The sequence below is a fragment of the Pelodiscus sinensis genome, chromosome 14, assembly GCF_049634645.1.
Source record: "Pelodiscus sinensis isolate JC-2024 chromosome 14, ASM4963464v1, whole genome shotgun sequence".
In the NCBI taxonomy this organism is placed as follows: Eukaryota; Metazoa; Chordata; order Testudines; family Trionychidae; genus Pelodiscus; species Pelodiscus sinensis.
Window position 1 is genome coordinate 32,089,503 of NC_134724.1, and position 21,336 is coordinate 32,110,838.

The window sequence follows — 21,336 nt, forward strand, 5'->3', positions numbered from 1 at the left end:
CCAGTTTTGGAGTACAAAAGAAAAAAAGGAGACAAAAAAGCATCTGGCACATGCACAGAACCACAGTAATGTCCTGTCTACCTAAATCGGGACAGGCAAGATCCAGCCTGCCAATTCACTGGATCTGGCCCAAGGGCCACCTATTTTGTCTAGAAATGGGTGACAGGAGAGGGATCACGTGAGGATTACCTGTTGTGTCCCCTCCCTTTGGGGAATCCGATATTAGCCACTGCCAACAGACAGGATACTGGACTAGATGGTCTGACCCAGTATGGCCGTTCATATATTTTTATTTTTTTCCTTATGTTCTTATTGGGACCCTCAGGCACAGAGCAGCCAGATGCTTCAGAGAACCCCCATGCTGCTCCCAGCACTGGGGAAAGGGGAAGGCTTTGTGTGCTGCCTCCACCCTCCAGCAAAATCTCTCAGCTCTCATTGGTCAAATGGCCTCAGGTCTGGCAGGGCTGCTGACTAGGAGCTGCCAAGGTAAAGGACTTTCAACTGTAGCCTGCCCCTGGCACTCAAGTCCCTTCCTCTACCCCCCAACTCCCTGCCCCAGTTCACCTCACCGCCCCCTGCTGTCCCAGTTCATCACCCAAACCCTCCATACCTCTCCTCCCCCAGGTCACAACTGTCTCTGAAACCCCACACCCTCTCTCAAAGTCAGGCCAGAATCCTCTCCTGCAACCATACCTTCACCCCAACCCTGCACCCCATTCCCCTGCCCCTGATCACAACTCCCTTCTTCACCTCAACTCTCTCACAGACCTCATACCCTCTCTTCCATCCCAGTCCCTTACCCTGAGCTCCCTTCTGCATCCAACCTCTGCCCCAGACTCATCTATGGAGGGAGCGCAAAATGCCGCTGTTGACCACTAACCAAAATCTTGGAGTGCTCCCCCCGCCCCACAAAAGGTATTGCCCACCTTTGATGTAAATGTATGTATACACAATTCAGTTAAAGGATGGGACTGTCATCACTGGAAGATCTTTCAGATTCTCAGAGTTTGGAAATTTTTTCACTATCATTTTTAATTTTTAAAAAACAGGTTTATTTCTAAAAAAGAAATCTTTTTAAAATTCAATATGAAACTGACAACTTTTGCTAAAGTCTACATTTAAATTAAAAGCAAAATATAATATTAAGCAGTATAGGTTTGCTAACCAGTTTCAAAGAAAGTCACCCACTGAACTAGTGGTAGTCACTGGTTACGCATCTGGAATCAGTTTTTTAAAGCAGTAACCTCTTCTACAGGTGCATTAAAAAATAATCTTTTCTGTTTACTGAACTAGTTCAGTTCAATAACTAGTTCCATCAAAATTTAGAAACCAAGAGATCTGAAAAAGCAGGAAGGCTTGTTTCTCTCTTTCAAGCCATGAATAAAAACTAGGTGTCTCAGATAGAAGCAGCAGCAAGGTGGTGGTGGTGGTGGTGGTGGAGGAGGCAGCTCCGCAGAGTCAGCTCTCGTGGAGAGCCAGCTTTCCCACGTGTTCTGGTTCCTCATGCCTCCTTGCCCTCCATGCTACTGCTTCTCTATAAGAGGCAGCAGCGTGGGAAAGTAAGGCAGGTGGCTCCATAGGATCTGGTGCTCTTGGGGAGACGGCTTAAAAGCACTGGCTCCAACCTTCTGCATGGAGTTGATAAGTCTGGCCTTACTGGTTAATCCTATCAATCGTTTACTCAATTACACATTGACATCTCTATTGCTAACTACCGCTAAACAGTTTTTCTAAATTAACAGATCAGTTAGTTTTAAATGCAAAACATGTTTTGATAAACCTGTTACATATCAGCACACATAATATAGCCTTAATTAAATTAAAATGTGTGCACATTTAATTGAATGTTCATCCTTCATACAAATCTCAAGTGAAAAATTTTCATCTATACATAAAACATGATTAGTGATGCAATTCTGAAATACAATAAAAATGGAAAAATTAAGAATCTGAATAAACAGAAGTTAAGCTACATAAGAAATATGCACAGAGTGAACCCACCTGATTACACTAACTTCAATGCTTCTTTTTTGCTAAAGTGTATGTTTATGTTCCAAATATACACATTATGTTATTAACAAGAATCAGCCTCTCTTTCTGAAAGTAACTAAAAATACAAATGCAAAATTTGATTAAAACCAATAATTTAAATCATGTATAATAGTGATTTAAATTACTAGTTTGCTACTGTCTGTATTGCAGAGATAAATAGGACCTAAATATGTAGGGTTGATAATTTGGCAACTTAACACATTTTGAATTTGTATGCTTATCAATTCTTACCCATTTCTAATGTAAATTCCTAACCCCCCTCCCCCACACACACACATATATATTGGTGGTTTTAATGTATAGAAGAAAACCATTTCACCTTAGCTTGACAGTTATCCTGACTATGAGCCACTCAAAACCAGGTACATTTTGAATTCATGAAACAACAGTTCATAGAATCATAGAACCATACAGCTGGAAGAGACTTCAGAAGGCCATCAAATCTAGCCCCCTGCCCAACGCAGGACAAATCCCAATTAAATCAACCCAGCCAGGGCTTTGTCAAGCCCAGACTTAAACACCTCTAGGAATGGAGACTCCACCTCTTCCCTAGGTAACCCATTCCAGTGCTTCACCACCCTCCTAGGGAAATAGTTTTTCCTAATATCCAACCTGGACCTCTCCCACCACAACTTGAGACTATTGCTCCTTGTTCTGCCATCCATCACTACTGTACTGTGAACAGCCTTTCTCCAGCCTCTTCAGAACCTCCCTTCACGAAGTTGAAGGCTGCTATCAAATCCCCCCTCACTCTTTTCTGCAGACTAAACAGACCCAACTCCCTCTGCCTCTCCTTGTAGGTCATAATCTCCAGCCCCCTAATCATTTGGGTTGCCCTCCACTGGACCCTCTCCAATGCATCCACATCCTTTTTGGAGTGGGGGGCCCAGAACGGGACACAATATTCCAGATGTAGCCTCACCAGAGCCAAGTAAAGAGGAATTATCAAATCTCTGGATCGACTGGCAATGCTCCTCTTAATGCAACCTAATATGTCATTAGCCTTCTTGGCTACAAGGGCACACTGTTGACTCATGTCCAGCTTCTCATCCACTGTAATCCCTAGGTCCTTTTGTACAGAACTGCTACTTAACCAATTGGTCCCCAGCCTGTAACAATGCTTGGGATTCTTCTGTCCCAAGGGAACTCTACACTTGTCCTTGTTGAACCTCATCAGATTTCTTGTGGCCCAATCCTCCAATTTGTCTAAGTCACTCTGGACTCTATCCCTGCCCTCCAGCATATCTACTTCTCCCCCAGTTTAGTGTCATCCTCAACCTTGCTGAGGGTGCAATCCATTCCCTCATCCAGGTCATTAATAAAGATGTTGAACAAAACCAGTACTAGAACCAAACCTTGGGGCACTCTGCTAGAAACCGACTGCCATCCTGACATCGAGTTGTTGATCACTAGCTACTGGGCCCGATCTTCCAGCCAGCTTTCTATCCATCTTACCGTCCATTTATCCAATCCATATTCCCTTAACTTGCTGGCAAGAACATTGTGGGAGATCGTATCAAAAGCTTTGCTAAAGTCAAGGTATATCACATCCACTGACTTCCCCATATCCACAGAGCCAGTTACCTCATTATAGAAGCTAATCAGATGGTCAGGCACTACTTGCCCTTTGTGAATCCATGCTGACAATTCTTGATCACTTTCTCCTCTTCCAAGTGCTTCAAAATGGATTAGTTGAGGATCCCTCCATAATTTTTCCAGGGACTGAGGTAAGACTGACTAGCCTAAGGTTCTCTGGATCGTCCTTCTTCCCTTTCTTAAAGATGGGCACGACACATTGCCTTTTTCCAATCATTCGGGATCTCTCCCAAACTCCACTTTTCAAAGATAATGGCCAAAGGTTCCTCAATGACATTTACCAACCCCCTCAGTATCCTTGGATGTATTAAGTCCGGACCCATAGATTTATGTACCTTTAGCTTTTCTAAATAGTTCCTAACTTGTTCTTTCACCACCAAGGGCTGCCTACCTTCGTCCCATAGCGCATTAGTCTGGGATCGGACCTTGTCCATGAAGACAGAGGCAAGGAAAGCATTAAGTACTTGAGCTTTCCCCATGTCATCTGTCACTAGGTTACTGCCCTCATCCAGTAGGGGCCCCACACGCTCTCTGATCACCTTCTTCTTGCTAACATGCCTGTAAAAACCTTTCTTGTTATCCTTCACATCCCTTGTGAGTTGCAATTCCAATTGCACTTTCGCCTTCCTGATAACTCCGCTGCATTCTTGAGCTATACATTTATACCCCTCCCTGGACATCTGTCCAAGTTTCCACTTTTGTAAGCTCCCTTTTTGTGCTTAAGTTCACCAAGTATTTCCCGGTAAGCCAATCCGGTCTCCTAGTTTTAGACTAATGGTTCAAATTGCAGTCAACATTTTACCATTTGTCTTCCTTCAAAAATTCATAGAAGAGAAACAAAGAGTACTTTTCACCACGTCATTCATGAAGACCAAGACAAGCAGTTATTAGCTCAAAAGATGTATGCCTCCTATTCTCCATTCAATGTCTCCAATTTAAAAACAAAAATTAAAAACAAGATTAGTTATGATGCCCAATTAGTTTATAACACCTATACTGCAATGTAGAAAGAGCAATGTCCATTACAATCAAGGAGGTAAGGCAGACATTACATTTTTTTTTAAAATCAAAGTGTTCTTGTTCAAGTTAGCATTTGCGGGCCAGCTAGACATAAAACAATTTTGATGCTCCATCCTAAAGAAACTTCACCAACCCAACACACATTACTCCCTTCTCCCACATCCATATCCCAGGCTTAATCTGGAGAAAAATCAGTCTGAAACCTCCAATCTTGATTTCTTGATCTTACAAGAGGCAGGTATTACTCAGAAAATTATGCCTCAACTTTCCCTAGTCTTTATTATACCTTTCCCTCTTCCCCAGCTAACAGGCTTAGAGGCCCAAAAGTTACAAATTGTATGCCAAAATCTAGAAATGGATACAGAAGTATAGTTTTATTGGAGGTTTCAATTAAAAGGCCATGGATGTGGTGGTTTCTCTTTTATTCATTTCAGTTTAATTGTTAGCCATTGCTGTTCAATTGTTCCCTCTAAAGTTACATGCACAGATCATGTTTAGAACCCAGATTTCACGCCCTCTGACTTGTTCTCCTACCTCCTACATGAAGCTTCTCTTCTTTCCAAGAACTGTGGAGAACACCTAAATGGAATATTTTATTCTATTGGATGCTAGCACACAATAGCATTATTATTGTTTGATACCAAATGAGCCAATTCCTGCCCCCTTCCTCAGGGGAAACAAAGCCAGGGGAGGGAGAACTCTAATAGTGATAAAAACAAAGAAGAGTAGAATGATGAGAGAATTTTTCCTTTTGAATTAATAAGTCTATGAGCAAGGCTATGAAATGCTTCTCAGTTCTGAGCATTTTCACAAATTCATATGAGAGTCAGAGGCTACAAAATGTGCTGAGTTTTGTTTTCTCCCCTCTTATTCAATAGATTACTGTTTGGGATCACCTTATTTCAACTGCAGGGCTACATCTAACAAGTGAAATATAATATATAATATGTAAACAGAAGGACACATGGTTAGACTGTGATATTGTAGTTATCTCCAAAAGAAAGAGTGGAGTCTACATGATAAATTATTCTCATATTATATTTCTATTTTAACCCTCTTAAAACATGTTAATGAATCTCTAAACATATTACAGTAAGCACTGGTCTTCTAGACTACCAGGTTCCTCTTGTCAGTTTGCTAAATTTTAAAGACTGTTTTTGGAAGGAGTCCAAATTCCAAACACTCATGTCTATTTCCCATTACCTTTACCTTTCCTAGATATATTTAATAAAATATTGAATTTAAAAGGTCATTTATACATTACCAGATTTGTTTAAAAACAAAGAAGAGTCTTAGCAGTATGTTTAAGACTTATGCACAACACTATTAATTTGCTTTTCTTCAGCTTCCCAAATACAATCCATTTGACCAGTTGTAGTTTGCATGGTAGACCACTTCAAGTAGGCAACAGTTTCACTGAATGTGTAATTATGAAGACATTGCACAGAACAGCGGGTTTCTAATTAATAGTTCTCTATTGAAAAAAAGTCTTAATATTAAGGAGACTCCATTTATATATGTTACTGTTAAATGTACAAAGCTGATTTGGCCACTAAAATTTCCAAGCTGCTAAGTACAAACACAATTGCCACATAACCATTTCAAGGAAGAATCTGGTCACCCACAAGGCTCTCAGCCATACCTCCTGTCCAGATAAGGAAGATTAAGAAAGCCATATTTCCCTTTAATTTTTTTAAATCATTTTAAGAATAATATAAAACCACCCCACTTCCATGCATTTACTGAAACTATAATCTTCTACCTCAGCTCCAAGGTAAACTCTAGAATCATTTGTTCCAGAATAGTACCCAAGTTTTGTCCCTAGTCAAAATTAAGTGCTGTATAAAAATACAAGAGAATGCGAGGCCAGATTCCGGAGGCACAGTCCCGGAGGAAGTGGACAAAAATGGTCTTTCTGTTTCCCAGATTTTGAGACCCTGGAGAAGTTAGAGCACCCTAATTGGCTGTTCTAATTTTCTACAACATTGTATAGTTCCCTTATTCTATATATCTTCTGGATTTTGACTCAAGTTTCACACAGCCAGAATTCTAGGCTGAGAACAATCTTTACTTCTTGAACTACCAGTTCAGAGTCAAAATTAAAAAACCCAATAGTGCAAACCCTTATTCAAGTAATCCTAGTAAAGTCAATGAGATTCCTTATACAGAAGTTGTAGAATTTCATCTGTACTCAATATGTCCAGTTACAGTAGGTTTATGGATCAACGTAGAATATTTTTCAAGTGGACACAGATCCCCAAATGATTAATGAAACAAAGATTTCCTAAATGTGCTATATCTTTTAATGCTCGTTGATATTTACTTAAGATTATTTTAAAATGCCCAACGCGCCTTAGGGTTTTCTTAAGAGAGTCACAAGAAAATACTTTATTTTCATTTATAATATGAGTGGGAATGCTCTTAAGATAGTGTTGTATCTTGCACAGGTGTAATCCAAGATGAGACAGCACACTTGCAAAGCAACTGTCAGCTTCTATTGATTTTCATCCCAACTTTTGAATTACATTTAAAATCTTCGGTGTACATCAATTTGTCATCATTGCAGTGGCATGCTTTTAAAAGCAGCTAGTTTAATGAACTCCTTTGGAACATGTGTTCTTTCTATAGACAGATGGGATAATTTTTTTGTTTGTAAGAGCAAAAGGACAATGAAATTAGAAAGAAATCTTAGTTATGAGAGTTAAGTCACATGAAGGATCCCTACCAATTAAGAACTATTAACACGCTGTGTATCAATTATTCCAAAAAGTTAATGCAAGCTATTCAATAACCTACAAATAGCAGAAGTTACTAAACATTACACAAAGTATTTCAGTTCCATCCAGTCTTAATCTTTTTCGCTTAAAGAACCTTTAAGGGCTTTGATCAGCTAGGGCATGTAATTACTCTAAAGAAGCATGCTTAGGGTGTCTGCTGGAGTACAGGACCATACAGCATTTCTTTTTGCTCTCCAGGGAGCTGTACATCAATTGCTTTCAGCTAAATGCACTTACATATGAATATTTTAGTACAATTTAATGTTTCTGCACCAACCCCAAAGGAACAGAGCATCAATTTGTGAACACAGTTCTCTTGGATTTAAAAGCCATGCTGGATAATGCAGGATGAAAGGGTTGTCAATCTTTAGCTTTTTAGCAAGTCAGAGAAAGGTAGGCTGTAAATTCAGTCCCAGCTGCATACAAACAGCTCTCTAAAGTTCGCTGCTGTAGAGCTACTTTTCAACACTAGTGAATTTGCAGAGGAGACAGTCCAAAACACAAAATCTCCTAAGCATGACCATTTTCCGCAAAGCTAACCCACCTAGCAACCTCAATTCAACCATTTATACAAATGCACCTGCTGGTCGCCTAATAAAATACTCAAATGTAATGCACAAACAGCACATCTCCATAAAGAAGGTAACAATACGTGTGAGAACATAAGTAATTAACCGTATGCATGATCACTGAACATTAGCTATTTCAATACAGGAAACCCCCGCCTTACAATGGCCCGAGTTGCAACCCCCCACACTTATGACCATTTTTGTAAGTGCAGAATGGGCCGAAAACCCTCGACTTACATCCTCGGCCCATATTGATGATGACCCATGGCACCTATCATAAATACAGGTTCGAGTTAAGACGCCCCCGACTTGCGACACTTCCCTAGGAACTGATCGTGTCACAAGTCGGGGACCACCTGTACACCCTTGTAGCCACGTACAATTAGGAGGTAATGAAAATTTTGTTCAGATGGTCCAGATGGCATATGGTTTAGGGAATTAAACTATTTCACTTACTGATAGCAATTACTTTGAAAGGGAGTCTGATCTGAGAAAGAACACTGAAATAAAGACAACTTGGTGCAACCTCCACAAATGAGAGAACTAGTCGAACAAACAGCATTCACCAGATGGGACAAGTAAATAATCCCAAGGAAAATAATGGAATACAATACATATTGAGAAAAGAACTTGTAAGCACCTAAGTGAGTAACAGAACCAGGAGAGGCATTAATATAAAGAATACATATATTGTATACGCTGATTTCACTGCTGTTTCCCCGATCAATAAATGGAATTAGCAGATTAAAGAAGTACCGTAAATACAATAATGCAGCTTTGAAGTATATGATATTGCCTCAGATGGATCATGCAACACAAAGTAGTGTGATGTATTGAATGAAAAGAAATTGTCTAATACAATGTGGCACAAAAAGAGATTTTTATTGTTTTAAATGCTCAAACTGATAGAGCTTCCACCATTCTCCTGGGGAGACTATTCTACCACATAAATGTGTCTCACCACCAATAAATGTTTTTCTACTATTCAGACTCCATTTTCCCATTCCTCAATTATTTCATCCTGTTATTCCTAGTTATTTGGGATTTATTATATGTTAGGGTTTCTGGAATGAGAATGGAATGAGAATATCTACATCGTAGTTAATGTGCTTTAAACTCATAGCCTATTTTAATCTAAGTTAATTCTACAGTATATACCAGCTCCATGATGTTGTTTTCCATCCTTGGTGATAGTGCCCTTCAAATATTTTGGACTTGTATCCCTCCCTTGGTTGTATCTATTAAACCAATGGTTCTCAACCTTTTCTTTCTGAAGCATACCCAACATTCTACAAAAGTCTACCCAGGCAACTTATGCCACAACTGTTTTACTACATATCTAGCAGATTAAAAGCTCAGGTCAGCCTTAGGAAGTAGCAAGCCTTAGGAAGTAGCAGCCCCAGGTGAGCCTATGAAGCTAAGTTGCTTGGGCTTTTGCTTCAGCCCCACAGCAGCGCTCAGGCTTTGGCTTCAGTCCCAGGTCCCAGACCCCTGAAACCTGTTCCCTGCCATGCAAAAGACCACAACCTTTTCTCCTGAGGAGGGGGAAGACCCTATTTGGACACAGACTGGCTAACCTAGTGAGGAGGGCTTTAAACTAAGTTCGATGGGGACAGGTAAGCAAAGCCCACAGTTAAGTGGAGAACATGGAGACCTGGGAGATGGGTCGGAAATGGGCAGGAGCGTAGGCTATAATGGCAGAAAGAAAGGAGGGTCAGGGCAAAACTGGGAAACAAGGTCAAATCAGTATCTTAGATACTTAGATATACAAATGCGAGAAGTATGGGTAATAGGCAGGAAGAACTGGAAGTGCTAATAAATAAGTACAATTATGACATTGTTGGCATCACAGAAACTTGGTGGGATAAAACACATGATTGGAATATTTGTATGGAAGGGTACAGCTTGCTCAGGAAGGATAGACAGGGAAAAAAGGGAGGAGGTGTTTCCTTATATATTAAAAATGAACACACTTGGAGTGAGGTGGAGATGGGACATAGGAGACGGAAGTGTTGAGAGTCTCTGGGTTAGGCTAAAAGGGGTTCAAAACAAGGCGGATGTCATGCTAGGAGTCTACTACAGGCCACCTACCCAGGTGGAAGAAGTAGATGAGGCTTTTTTTAAACAACTAACAATATCATCCAAAGCCCAAGATTTGGTGGTGATGGGGGACTTCAACTCTCCAGATATATGTTGGGAAAATAACACAGTGGGGCACAGACTATCCAATAAGTTCTTGGACTGCACTGGAGACAACTTTTTATTTCAGAAGGGTGAAAAAGCTACCTGGGGGGAAGCTGTTCTAGATTTGATCCTAACAAATAGGGAGGAATTGGTTGAGAATTTGAAAGTAGAAGGCAGCTTGGGTGAAAGGGATCATGAAATCATAGAGTTCACAATTCTAAGGAAGGGTAGAAGGGAGAACAGTAAAATAGAGACAGTGGATTTCAGGAAGGCGGATTTTTGGTAAGCTCAGAGAGCTGATAGGTAAGGCCCTATGGGAATCAAGACTGAGGGGAAAAACAACTGAGGGGAGTTGGCAGTTTTTCAAAGGGACATTTTGGGCCCTTAACAAGCAAGCTATTCCGCTGCGTCGGAAAGATAGAAAATATGGCAAAAGACCACCTTGGCTTAACCACGAGATCTTGCATGATCTACAAATAAAAAAGGAGTCATATAAAAATGGAAAGTAGGAAAAATTACAAAGGATGAATATAGGCAAACAACACAGGAATGCAGGGGCAAGATTAGAAAGGTAAAGGCACAAAATGAGCTCAAACTAACTATGGGAATAAAGGGAAACAAGAAGACTTTTTATAAATACATTAGAAGCAAGAGGAAGACCAAGGACATGGTAGGGCCCACTGGTCAGTGAGGAGGGAGAAACAGTAACAGGAAACTTAGAAATGGCAGAGATGCTTAATGACTTCTTTGTTTCAGTCTTCACCGAGAAGTCTGAAGGAATGACTAGTGAATGCTAGTGGAAAGGGGGGAGGTTTAGAAGATAAAATAAAAAAAAGAACAAGTTAAAAATCACCTAGAAAAGTTAGATGCCTGCAAGTCACTAGAGCCTGATGAAATGCATCCTAGAATACTCAAGGAGTTGATAGAGGTGGTATCTGAGCCGCTAGCTATTATCTTTTGAAAATCATGGGAGACAGGAGAGATTCCAGAAGACTGGAAAAGGGCAAATATAAGTGCCCATTTATAAAAAGGGAAATAAGAACAACCCAGGAAACTACAGACCAGTTAGTTTAACTTCTGTGCCAGGGAAGATAATGGAGCAAGTAATTAAGGAAACCATCTGTAAACACCTGGAAGGTGGCAAGGTGATAGGGAACAGCCAGCATGGATTTGTAAAGAATAAATCATATCAAACCAATCTGATAGCTTTCTTTGATAGGCTAACGAGTCTTGTGGATAAGGGAGAAGCGGTGGATGTGGTATACCTAGACTTTAGTAAGGCATTTGATACCATCTCGCATGATATTCTTATCAATAAACTAGGTAAATAAAACTTAGATTGGGCTACTATAAGGTGGGTGCATAACTGGCTGGTTAACCGTACTCAGAGAGTAGTTATTAATGAGTCACAATCCTGCTGGAAAGGTATAACTAATGAGGTTCCGCAGGGGTCTGTTTTGGGACTGTCTCTGTTCAGTATCTTCATCAACAATTTAGATATTGGCATAAAAAGTACGCTTATCAAGTTTGCAGATGATACCAAGCTGGGAGAGGTTGCGACTGCTCTGGAGGATAGGATCATAATTATCTGGACAAATTGAAGAAATGGTCTGAGGTAAACAGGATTAAGTTTAATAAAGACAAATGTAAAGTGCTCCACTTAGGAAGGAACAATCAGTTTCACACATACAGAATAGGAAGTGACTGTCTAGGAAGGAGTATGGCAGAAAGGGATCTAGGGTTATAGTGGACCACAAGCTGAATATGAGTCAGCAGTGTGATGCTGTTGCAAAAAAAGCAAACATGATTCTGGGATGCATGAACAGGTATGGTGTGAGCAAGACACGAGAAGTCATTCTTCCGCTCTACTCTGCGCTGGTTAGGCCTCAGTTGGAATAGTGTGTCCAGTTCTGGGCACTGCATTTCAGGAAAGATGTGGAGAAATTAGAGAGGGTCCAGAGAAGAGCAACAAGAATGATTAAAGGTCTAGAGAACATGACCTATGAAGGAAGACTGAAAGAATTGGGTTTGTTTAGTTTAGAAAAGAGAAGATTGAGGGGGGACATGATAGCCGTTTTTCAGGTATCTAAAAGGGTGTCAGAAGGAGGAGGGAGAAAACTTGTTCACCTTGGCCTCTGAAGATAGAACAAGAAGCAATGGGCTTAAACTGCAGCAAGGGAGGTTTAGATTGGACATTAGGAAAAAGTTCCTAACTGTCAGGGTAGTCAAACACTGGAATAAATTTGCCAGGGAGGTTGTGGAATTCCCATCTCTGGAGATATTTAAGAGTAGGTTAGATAAATGTCTATCAGAGATGGTCTAGACAGTATTTGGTCTTGCCATGAGGGCAGGGGACTGGACTCGATGACCTCTTGAGGTCCCTTCCAGTCCTAGTATTTTATGATTCTATGATTCTCTCCCCCTCACTCCCTCCATCCCTTTAAGAACTGCTGTATAGTGTCTTCTAATTGTTCCCAACACTGAGCAGAATTAATTATGTGCACCAATATCACCTTCATATTGATGCATAATAAAATTCATGTAGCGGGGATAGGAGTTCTAAGTGTGGGAGGGGCCTCAATCTTGGAGCTCTCTCTCCAAGCACAGCACTTGGGCTGGGAGGGAAGGAACCTCTCCCCACCATGGCAGCAGGCTAGGCACCACTTCCCCTTCTCGGTAGGTTCAAGCTAGGACTAATTCAGGGCTGAAGCTGGTTCAGGTTGGCGCTGGCTTCAGGCCACCCTCCTCTGGCCATGGCAAGGTGGAGGCTGGGTTAGGGAAGACCTCCCTCAGCTGTGTCAAGATCCCAGGCAGGTTTCTTGTGCACTTCCATGCTGCTGCTGTGCAGCTGCCTATTTAGCACCAGGCAGCTGCACAGCAACATGGCTTACAGGGAACTTAAGCCGCTGTATTAAACAATATCTATGTGGCCAATTCAGTTTTTCCTCCCATCATGTAGATACATTTTGTTGTTCTTTGTGAAGTTCCTCCAACCTGGTAATGTATTTTTGAAACATGGGGTAAAATTCTGGATCCAACAAAGTCAATAGAAGCATTGCAATCAAATTCACCAGGGCCAGGATTTCATCTACAGTACTCAGACCTAAATACAATACTCTAGAAGTGGTCACACCAGAACTATAAAGGGTTACTATATCTGCTCTGTGATCTTCTTCAACATATACAATACTTAACTTTTATGTATTGCAATACTTTCACATTGTAGACTTTCATTTAATGGGTTTCAGCTATTATCCCTTCTGAAATACCTGCTCTCTCTCAGTCTTCTTATTTTTCATCTGAAATATTAGCTGCAATCACCAATGACAATAGAATTATTCAGATTCCAAGGGCAGCAGAGACCACTACACAGCCAGCCCCCGAGTTACAACCAAAGCTGTCGTAAATGGCAGTCCACGAGTTACGAACGCGATCTGCGCTTACGAACAGCGCAATCGCGTGTAACTCAATGGGGTCAGACTTACGAACGAACCGAGTTACGACCAATTGCTTGGTCTGTAATCGGTTCGTAAATTGGGAAGAGGCTGTAATCATCTCATCTGACCTCCTGCAAAACAAAAACTGCAGAATCTCCCTCAAATAATTCCCAGATTATTTTTGATAAACATGCATTCAATTTTGCTTCAAACTTACCAATTGTAATCAAGTCACCCATTAACTTTCTTTTTGTTAAGATAAAATAAATTAAGCTTTCGGAGGCTACCACAAGAGACATTTTCTAATCCTTTAATCATTCTCAGGGCTCTTCTATAAACTAGAGATATAAAAGTTTAAGTGGTAAATGGAGGTGAGGGGGTGGGAAGAGACTCAAAGGGGCTGATCCAGCAAGGCTGAATACGCCTCCTTCCCTCCCCTTCCCCCCAGGCCTACGCCTACTCACTCCTCCTTTAATCCATTAAATATGTTTAATTGGTTAGCCAATTAAACAAAATTTTACATCCGTACTCTGACCCCTCTCCAATATACCCACATGTTTCTCAGGGACACTAGAACTGCACACAGTATGCCTATAGCAGTGAACCAATGCCAAATACAGAGGTAAAATAATCTCTCTACTTCTCTGGAGATTCCCACTATTTGTGCATCCAAGAATTGCATTTGTTTATCCCTTTAGCCATAGAATCGTATTGAGAGCTCCAAGTCAGCTGATTAACTACCAAGGCCTTCAAATCTTTTTCACTGTTTCCCAGGATAAAAAGAGTCCCCCTCCTGTAAGCACTGGCTATATTCTTTTTTTGGGGGGGATGTATACATTTAGTAACATTAAAATGCATATTGTCTGCTTCTGTCAAGTAGATGAAACAATCCAGATTGCTCTGTATCCCTCTTCAATTTCCGGTTCTACCACTCCAGTTTTTGTATTCTCTGAAAAGCTTTTTCAGTTAAGATTTTGTTTTGTTCTAGGTTATTGATACAAGTGTTAAATAGCAACAAACCTTGTGAGATCCCACTCATCCTGATCTAGAAGTCTCTTTTTATAATTGCGTTTTGAGACCTGTCAGTTAGCAAATGGATTAAAAACTGCATATGTGACTTAATTTTATACACTTTTAATTTTTTAATCAAAATGTTATATAGTAGCAAGCCAAATGCTTTCTAGAAGACTAAATATATTACATCAACATATAACTTCATCAACCAACTCTGTAATCTCAAAAAAAATATAAAGCTGGTTTGACAGGATCTATTTTCCATAAACTGACGTTGATGAGCATTAGTGATATTACCATTCCATCTTCTTGCTTAGGATTGATGTCAGACCAACAGGCCTATAATTATCCAGGTCACAACATATATCCTTTTTAAATATTGGCACAAAACATTCATTTTCTTCCATTCTTCTGGAACTTCCCTAGTATTTCAAGACTTAATGAAAAATCAACATTAAGCTCTTTTAAAACTCTTGGATACAAGTTATCTAGACCTGTGATTTAAAAGTGTTTACTTCACTAGGTGCTACTTAATATCCTCCTGAAACAGTAGAGGAATAGAGTATTAGATCATTTCTATCTCCATAAACACAAAACAGAAATATTAATTGAGCACTCCTGCTTTTCTGCATTATTGATAACTAGAAGATTTACTCAGCATTGATCAGGTCCTTTAGGGGAGGGGGATGCCGCAATCAGGACAGGAGGCTGGGAGGGCTCAGGGTTGAGTGTGGGAAGAAGCAGGGTTGGGGGCCGGGAGGTGTTGGGGGTTTCCTGGGGCCCACCACAGTGACAGAGGCAGCGCTGCTTGGCCAGCAACAGCTCCCTGGGGCCACACTACCTGGCCAGAGGCTGCTCCCCAGGGCCACCTTGGGTAGTGCTGACCAGCTAGCAGCAGCTCCCTAGGGAGAGACTGCACATAACATACTACATTCATGTCTATGCAAAAGATGTGGATAAGCTGGGAGCTGAAACTGGACTTCTATTCTATTGTACATTGTTTAATATACAGCTGGAAGATGCTCAATACTATGGTGATGAATGGGGTATAAAAACCAATGTGCCTATGTATCTCATATGTGTTCTGATCCTCCCCCAGCAAAGGGAGAAATTTGTGTAATGGAAAATTATTTTGGTAGGGCTGTGTTTTTTTTTATTAGTGCATCAAAAACAGGGAGGCTGGGAGAATTTGCAAGAAAAGACTAGTGAAAAATCCACTAAATAGCTTGCATACATGAAGGGTGTTGTCATCAAAAAAGAGATGAGAATTAGAGATGATAAAACTAGATGGAAGAACAAATGGATAGCTTCTTCCTAGTAATGAGATCATTTTAGATAATGAAGGGGCAGCTTTCACTGTTTTCTGACAGATTGCTCTGCTTGTCCTCCACTCTAGTTACAAATGGCAAGTGGAGGGCATGCTGCTCTCCTTAGAATGATTTCTCCCAGAATCTACAGAGAAGCAGGCTCTCAGAGTTTCAGGGAACAAAGCCACGAGCAAGAGGCAGGGAAACTAAGGGGTGCCTCAGTCTCCCTCTGAATACTTAAAGCAGCAGCAGAGTATATCTTTGTACTTGCATCTACTCACGTTTGCCCAGAGCAATGGTAGGTCTAGCTAACAGCTTCTACAAGAGCTGTGCTGCCATATGGCCACTGTGAAGAGGGTAGCTAAAGCAGTAGCACAGAGGAACCAAACCTCGGTGGGGCCAGGTGATCTCTTTTCTTGCAGATCTAAGCCTGAGAGGTCACATCACCTGCCTCTCCTACATCGCTAATCCTCATTCAGCCACCCTAACTTCAAGATTTTCCAGGACACTACATAAGATGTACAATAATCTGTTGCCCTGTCTACACTGTCTCTGTAGGAACTTACAAGTTTAATAGCTTCAAAATTCAATAGCTTTCATGATTCAACGCGAGCCTGAAAATTCTGTACTTGATAAAATCTTTTCATGTGTCAGTTCAAAAACTAGCCTATACACTAAGGATGTTAGATAGTACACTCCCGGCCTTACTCCAGGGAGGCCCCTGCTACCCAGCGCTGCTGTTCCATGGCAGCTGCTGCTGTCTGCGGGGAGCTTCGACCACTGCTGACAGAGGCTGCTTTGCAGCAGCTTCTCCTGCCCCACTCCTCCACACTGCTGCCTCTAAGGAGAGGCAGGCAAGTCCTCAAAGCTGGCGCACAGAGCTAGCACATGCAGGGAGCCTGCTTAAAAGCTGGTTCTCCACTGGTATTAGCTTCCATCTGCCCAACTCACCCTCTGCACTGCTGCCTAACAAAGGCAGCAGCACCGGGAGTGGGGGGAACAGAGGTGGATCTGATGCTCAGAGAGATCTGGCTTTTAAGCCAGCCTCTCTCAGGCACCGGCTCCCGTCCTCCTTTGCTGCCTCTGATACAGAGACAGCAAGGCAGGCGGAGGGAGGGGGTGATGCATGTAGTTGACAAGATTAACCAATAAGCCCAGGCTTATCTATTAATTGTGTAGTTGTCTACTCACTGACATACCTATTACACACCATTATAGGACAGGAACACTAATGCGAATAACTCAAATCCCCAGGAAACACCAAGGTATTCAGAACTATACAAGAGCAACTTTACCAAAGCTCCACTCAATCAGAAAATGCATGAAACTCATGAATACATGATTTTATAAACACAAAGATACAGGAAAGCTAAAGCATACTATGAGATCTATTGCATAGAGTTAAGTCTTAAGTTCATAATGGAACACGTGTATTTGAGTTTCTTATTCAACTAATTTCTCTAGTCACAGAAGTGAAAGGTGTTATGGAAGTTTTCTAGGAACATTCCCAGAGGATTGCACTGCAAACAGAGTATGTTGTTTAAAAACATTAAGCTGGCCATATGGTCACATGTTAGTATATCAGCATTTCAGAAAAGCTCTTAACTGCCCATGAAAACTTGTAACACTGAGGGGATTCCCAGCAAATCCTGTGATGCACTAGCTGACTGACTTAAATCTGTAGTCAGGCAGCTAAGGAAAATTAAGGGTCAGGACCAAACTTTCTCCTCAACACATCAAAAGATAGAAATGAGAGAAAAAGACAACTCTCTCAGGGCATGTCTGCATAGCAGTGTTATTGCAACACATAACATGTCTACACAGCAAGCCATTATTTTGAAATAACGGTGAGCTGGAGGATTTCTTACTCTGACTCCTGCAAACCTCATTTCATAAGGAGTAAGGGAATTTGAAGGAAGAGTGTTCTTCTTTTGGCTTCCTGCTGTATAGACAGTACCAAAAGCCAAATTCAGCTATTTCAACTTCAGCTACACAATTACCATAGCTGAAGTTGTGCAGCTTAATTCAACTTTCATGCTGCTGTGTAGACATGCCCTCAGAAGAAACCTTCTCCACCAATTAACAGGACAGGATCACTTTCAGATTGCTACCCTTTCCTGCTTCTCAATGTAGGAACTAACAATACGGCCAAGAATGACCTTGAGTAGGTCACTGCAGATTATGTAGCACTGGGAAGAATGATCAAGGAATTTGAAGCACAAGTGGTGTTCTCGTCCATCCTTCCAGTTGAAGGAAAAGATCCGGGTAGGGATCATCGAATTGAGGAAGTAAATGTGTGGTTGCGCAGATAGTGTTGGAGAGAGGGTTTTGGTTTCTTCGACCATGGTACTCTGTTCCAGGCACAAGGATTGCTAGGAAGAGATGGGATCCACCTAACCAAGAGAGGAAAGAGCATCTTTCCGAGCAGGCTTGCAAACCTCATGAGGAGGACTTTAAACTAGGTTGGTTGGAGGATGGTGACCAAAACCCAGAAGTAAGTGAGGAAGTCGGCTACCGGGAAGAAATACAAGGAGGACCTCTGACTCGAACAGAGAAGGTAGGGTGATCAACTGGTTATCTAAGGTGTGTGTACATAAATATGAGAAGCCTGGGGAACAAACAGGAAGGATTAGAAGCTCTGGCCCAGTCAAAGAACTATGATTTGATTGGAATAATGGAGACTTGGTGGCATGACTCGCATGATTGGAGCACTGTCATGGAAGGGTATAAACTGTTCAGGAAGAATAGGCAGGGGAGAAAAGGAGGAGGAGTTGCATTGTACGTAAGAGAGCAGTATGACTGCTTGGAGCTCCAGTATATAGAGGGTGAAAAGACTGTTGAGAGTCTATGGGTAAAGTTTAGAGGTGGAAGCAACAGGGGTTGATTTTGATGTTGTGGTTGGTGTCTGCTAAAGACCGCTGGATCAAGTGGATGACGTAGACCTTTTCAACATCAAAATTATCTCTTCCAGTTAGCAACTCTGACCTTGTTAGTATCAATTCAGCTTAAATTCCAACTTACAAATACACTGTAAAAATAACCAATAGTCCTGTGGCACCTTACAGACTAACAAAATTGTGTATGTATCATGAGCCTTTGTGGGCAAAACACACTTCTTCAGATGAGATGATCTTCAAATGATAATCATATCTGAAGAAGTGGGTTTTGCCTACGAAGGCTCATGATACTATATATATTTTGTCTTGCAGGTGCTACAGGATTACTCGTTTTTAACATTACAGACTAGCACAGCTACCCCTCCGAGACTATAAAAATAGTTTATATAAGTTACAGTATATTGCATTTTTACCTGGAAGTAGGGACTATAACTAGGAACACTTCTTTCAATTAAAAAAAGTGTTAATGCCCTATGTAACTGCTTATTTTAAAAAGAATTTTAAAAGAAACAAATATAGAAAAATACTGTTAAAAGGATTTCTTAACTGTCTCATTTACATCCACATAGTTGTGTTAATTAAGATTCATTTACTGACAAAACAGTAACTCTCACCTATTGATTCTGATAGCCTAACCATGGTCACCAAGACCATATGAGTTTTACACACCATTTACATGTTGTTCATAATGACTAGCCAACTGGAGTGAGCCTTCCTCCTCCAAAAATTTGTCTTTTCTATTCCAGCTTTTCATAACTGCCTCTACGGCTGAAGATCAAAATAGCTTAACTCAGTGGTGGGCAATGGGCCGCCTGCGGACCCCCTCTCTGCTCTCCTCCCCCCTGTACTCCTTGCGCACTGAGCACCGCGTGCGCGCACATGCACACGCACACGCACACACACACGCGCACACACAGCACTTTTGGAGCATGCGAATCATCAGACTCGTGCTGTCCCACTCCTCCCTCTGCCTCCCAGAGCTTGAACAGCCACAAACAGTTGATTTGCGGAAGTTTCAGTTCTGGGAGGGGGAGGAGTGGGGACAGAGTGCAAGTCAGGTGGTTTGCATGCTCCAAAATTTGTGAGAGGATGGGGGAGGTGCAGAAAGTGTGGGCTCTGGTGCCCAGTGCACAAGAGGTGCATGGGGGAGGGGAGTAGATGGGGGGACGGATGCAGGGCTGCAGGTGGAATCCCAGAGGGCCATACACGTGGTTCGCTCATTTTTGGTTGCCCATCACTGGCTTAGATGCTCTTGCTTCTAGAATGTGCTCATGGAAGCATTAGATCCTGGACATTTATAAACCATATGCAGCTGAACTAGCACTTTGCAATATGACTATATTCCTTGTTCATCACCCCTAAACTTGTAACCCAACAGGCGCTGGCATTTTTGTGTGTTGCACAAGCTTTGCTTAGCATACAGTGCAACAATTCAATAAGATTTACCTAAGAACATAGAACATTACTTCTATGTGCATGTGCATGTGAGGAAAAGCTCTGCAAAATACCAAACTACAAAATTACTAGTTAAAGTTTTATCATCCAACAGAATTAGAAGCCAATGCCAGAAATGAAGACACTTATGCAAAGCATTCACGCAGAGACAACTGAAAAGAATCCAGCATACAAACATCTAATTTGAGGTAACATTCAGAACATTTAGGTGAACAATAAAGTGGAAATATTATACGAGGAGTCCTGCTGTTGTGGCCTTCAAAATTGATTTGTTATAAGAGATTCTTAGATGCTGCTGCTAGGTTTGATACCAAATCTCCACTAATTATACACATTTACTTTAAAGGGTTTTTTTATATTAATGATAGGGAATACCTACAGTTCTTATGAAAAAGATATTTCCATACTTACTGGTGCTACTATTTTGCCCGTCTGCCCAACCTGCATGTCATTGGGAACAAAGCCAGCATCAACTGCTGCACGAGAAGCACCAACTGGTTGAAAGAAAATATTTTCAGTATTTTCCTTTAAAATATTAGCAAGCCAACATTAGATCTTGATTAAAAAGAGTTTGTATCTTAACCAAGAGTCCTGTGTGATGGCATGTATTTGAAAACCTACTCTGTCTGTACTGCTGATTGAAGTTTCCAGTTACTAAGTGCTAATGCATTTCATAAGCAAGAGGAAATCTCTATTCCTACCATGAAAGAATTGTATATTTAAATCTGGCACACTCTCACTCTTAATTTTATCAAAAAAATATTTGCACATAAGGTCTTTCGCTTACTCTACCTATCTTCTACTGTATGTATCATCTCTCATCTCCATGGGAGCCTGATGTCAGTTATCCTAAATGAGTCACTTAAATTTGATTCCACTTTTATTTGTAGACTAAGGTGTTTAAACCAGATGTGGCTAAAAAAGCCACATATAGCTCATTAACAGCTGAAATGCATCTCTCAGAGCTCTTTTAGCCCTCCTCACTCTCCACTTACCAAATCACTGTTGGGGGGCGGAATCGGGAGGGA

General features: G+C 41.2%; 1 protein-coding gene across 4 annotated transcripts in view; it reads right to left on the reverse strand.

Annotated features, from left to right (window-relative positions):
* ETFA (electron transfer flavoprotein subunit alpha) overlaps positions 1-21,336 on the reverse strand; it is a 77,691-nt gene that overhangs the window by 11,845 nt on the left and 44,510 nt on the right. For all 4 annotated transcript variants that reach the window (XM_075897362.1, XM_075897360.1, XM_075897361.1 and 1 more), the window contains one exon: positions 20,720-20,802. In XM_075897362.1, the coding sequence (XP_075753477.1) occupies positions 20,720-20,802 (83 nt within the window). The remainder of the gene's footprint in view (positions 1-20,719; positions 20,803-21,336) is intronic.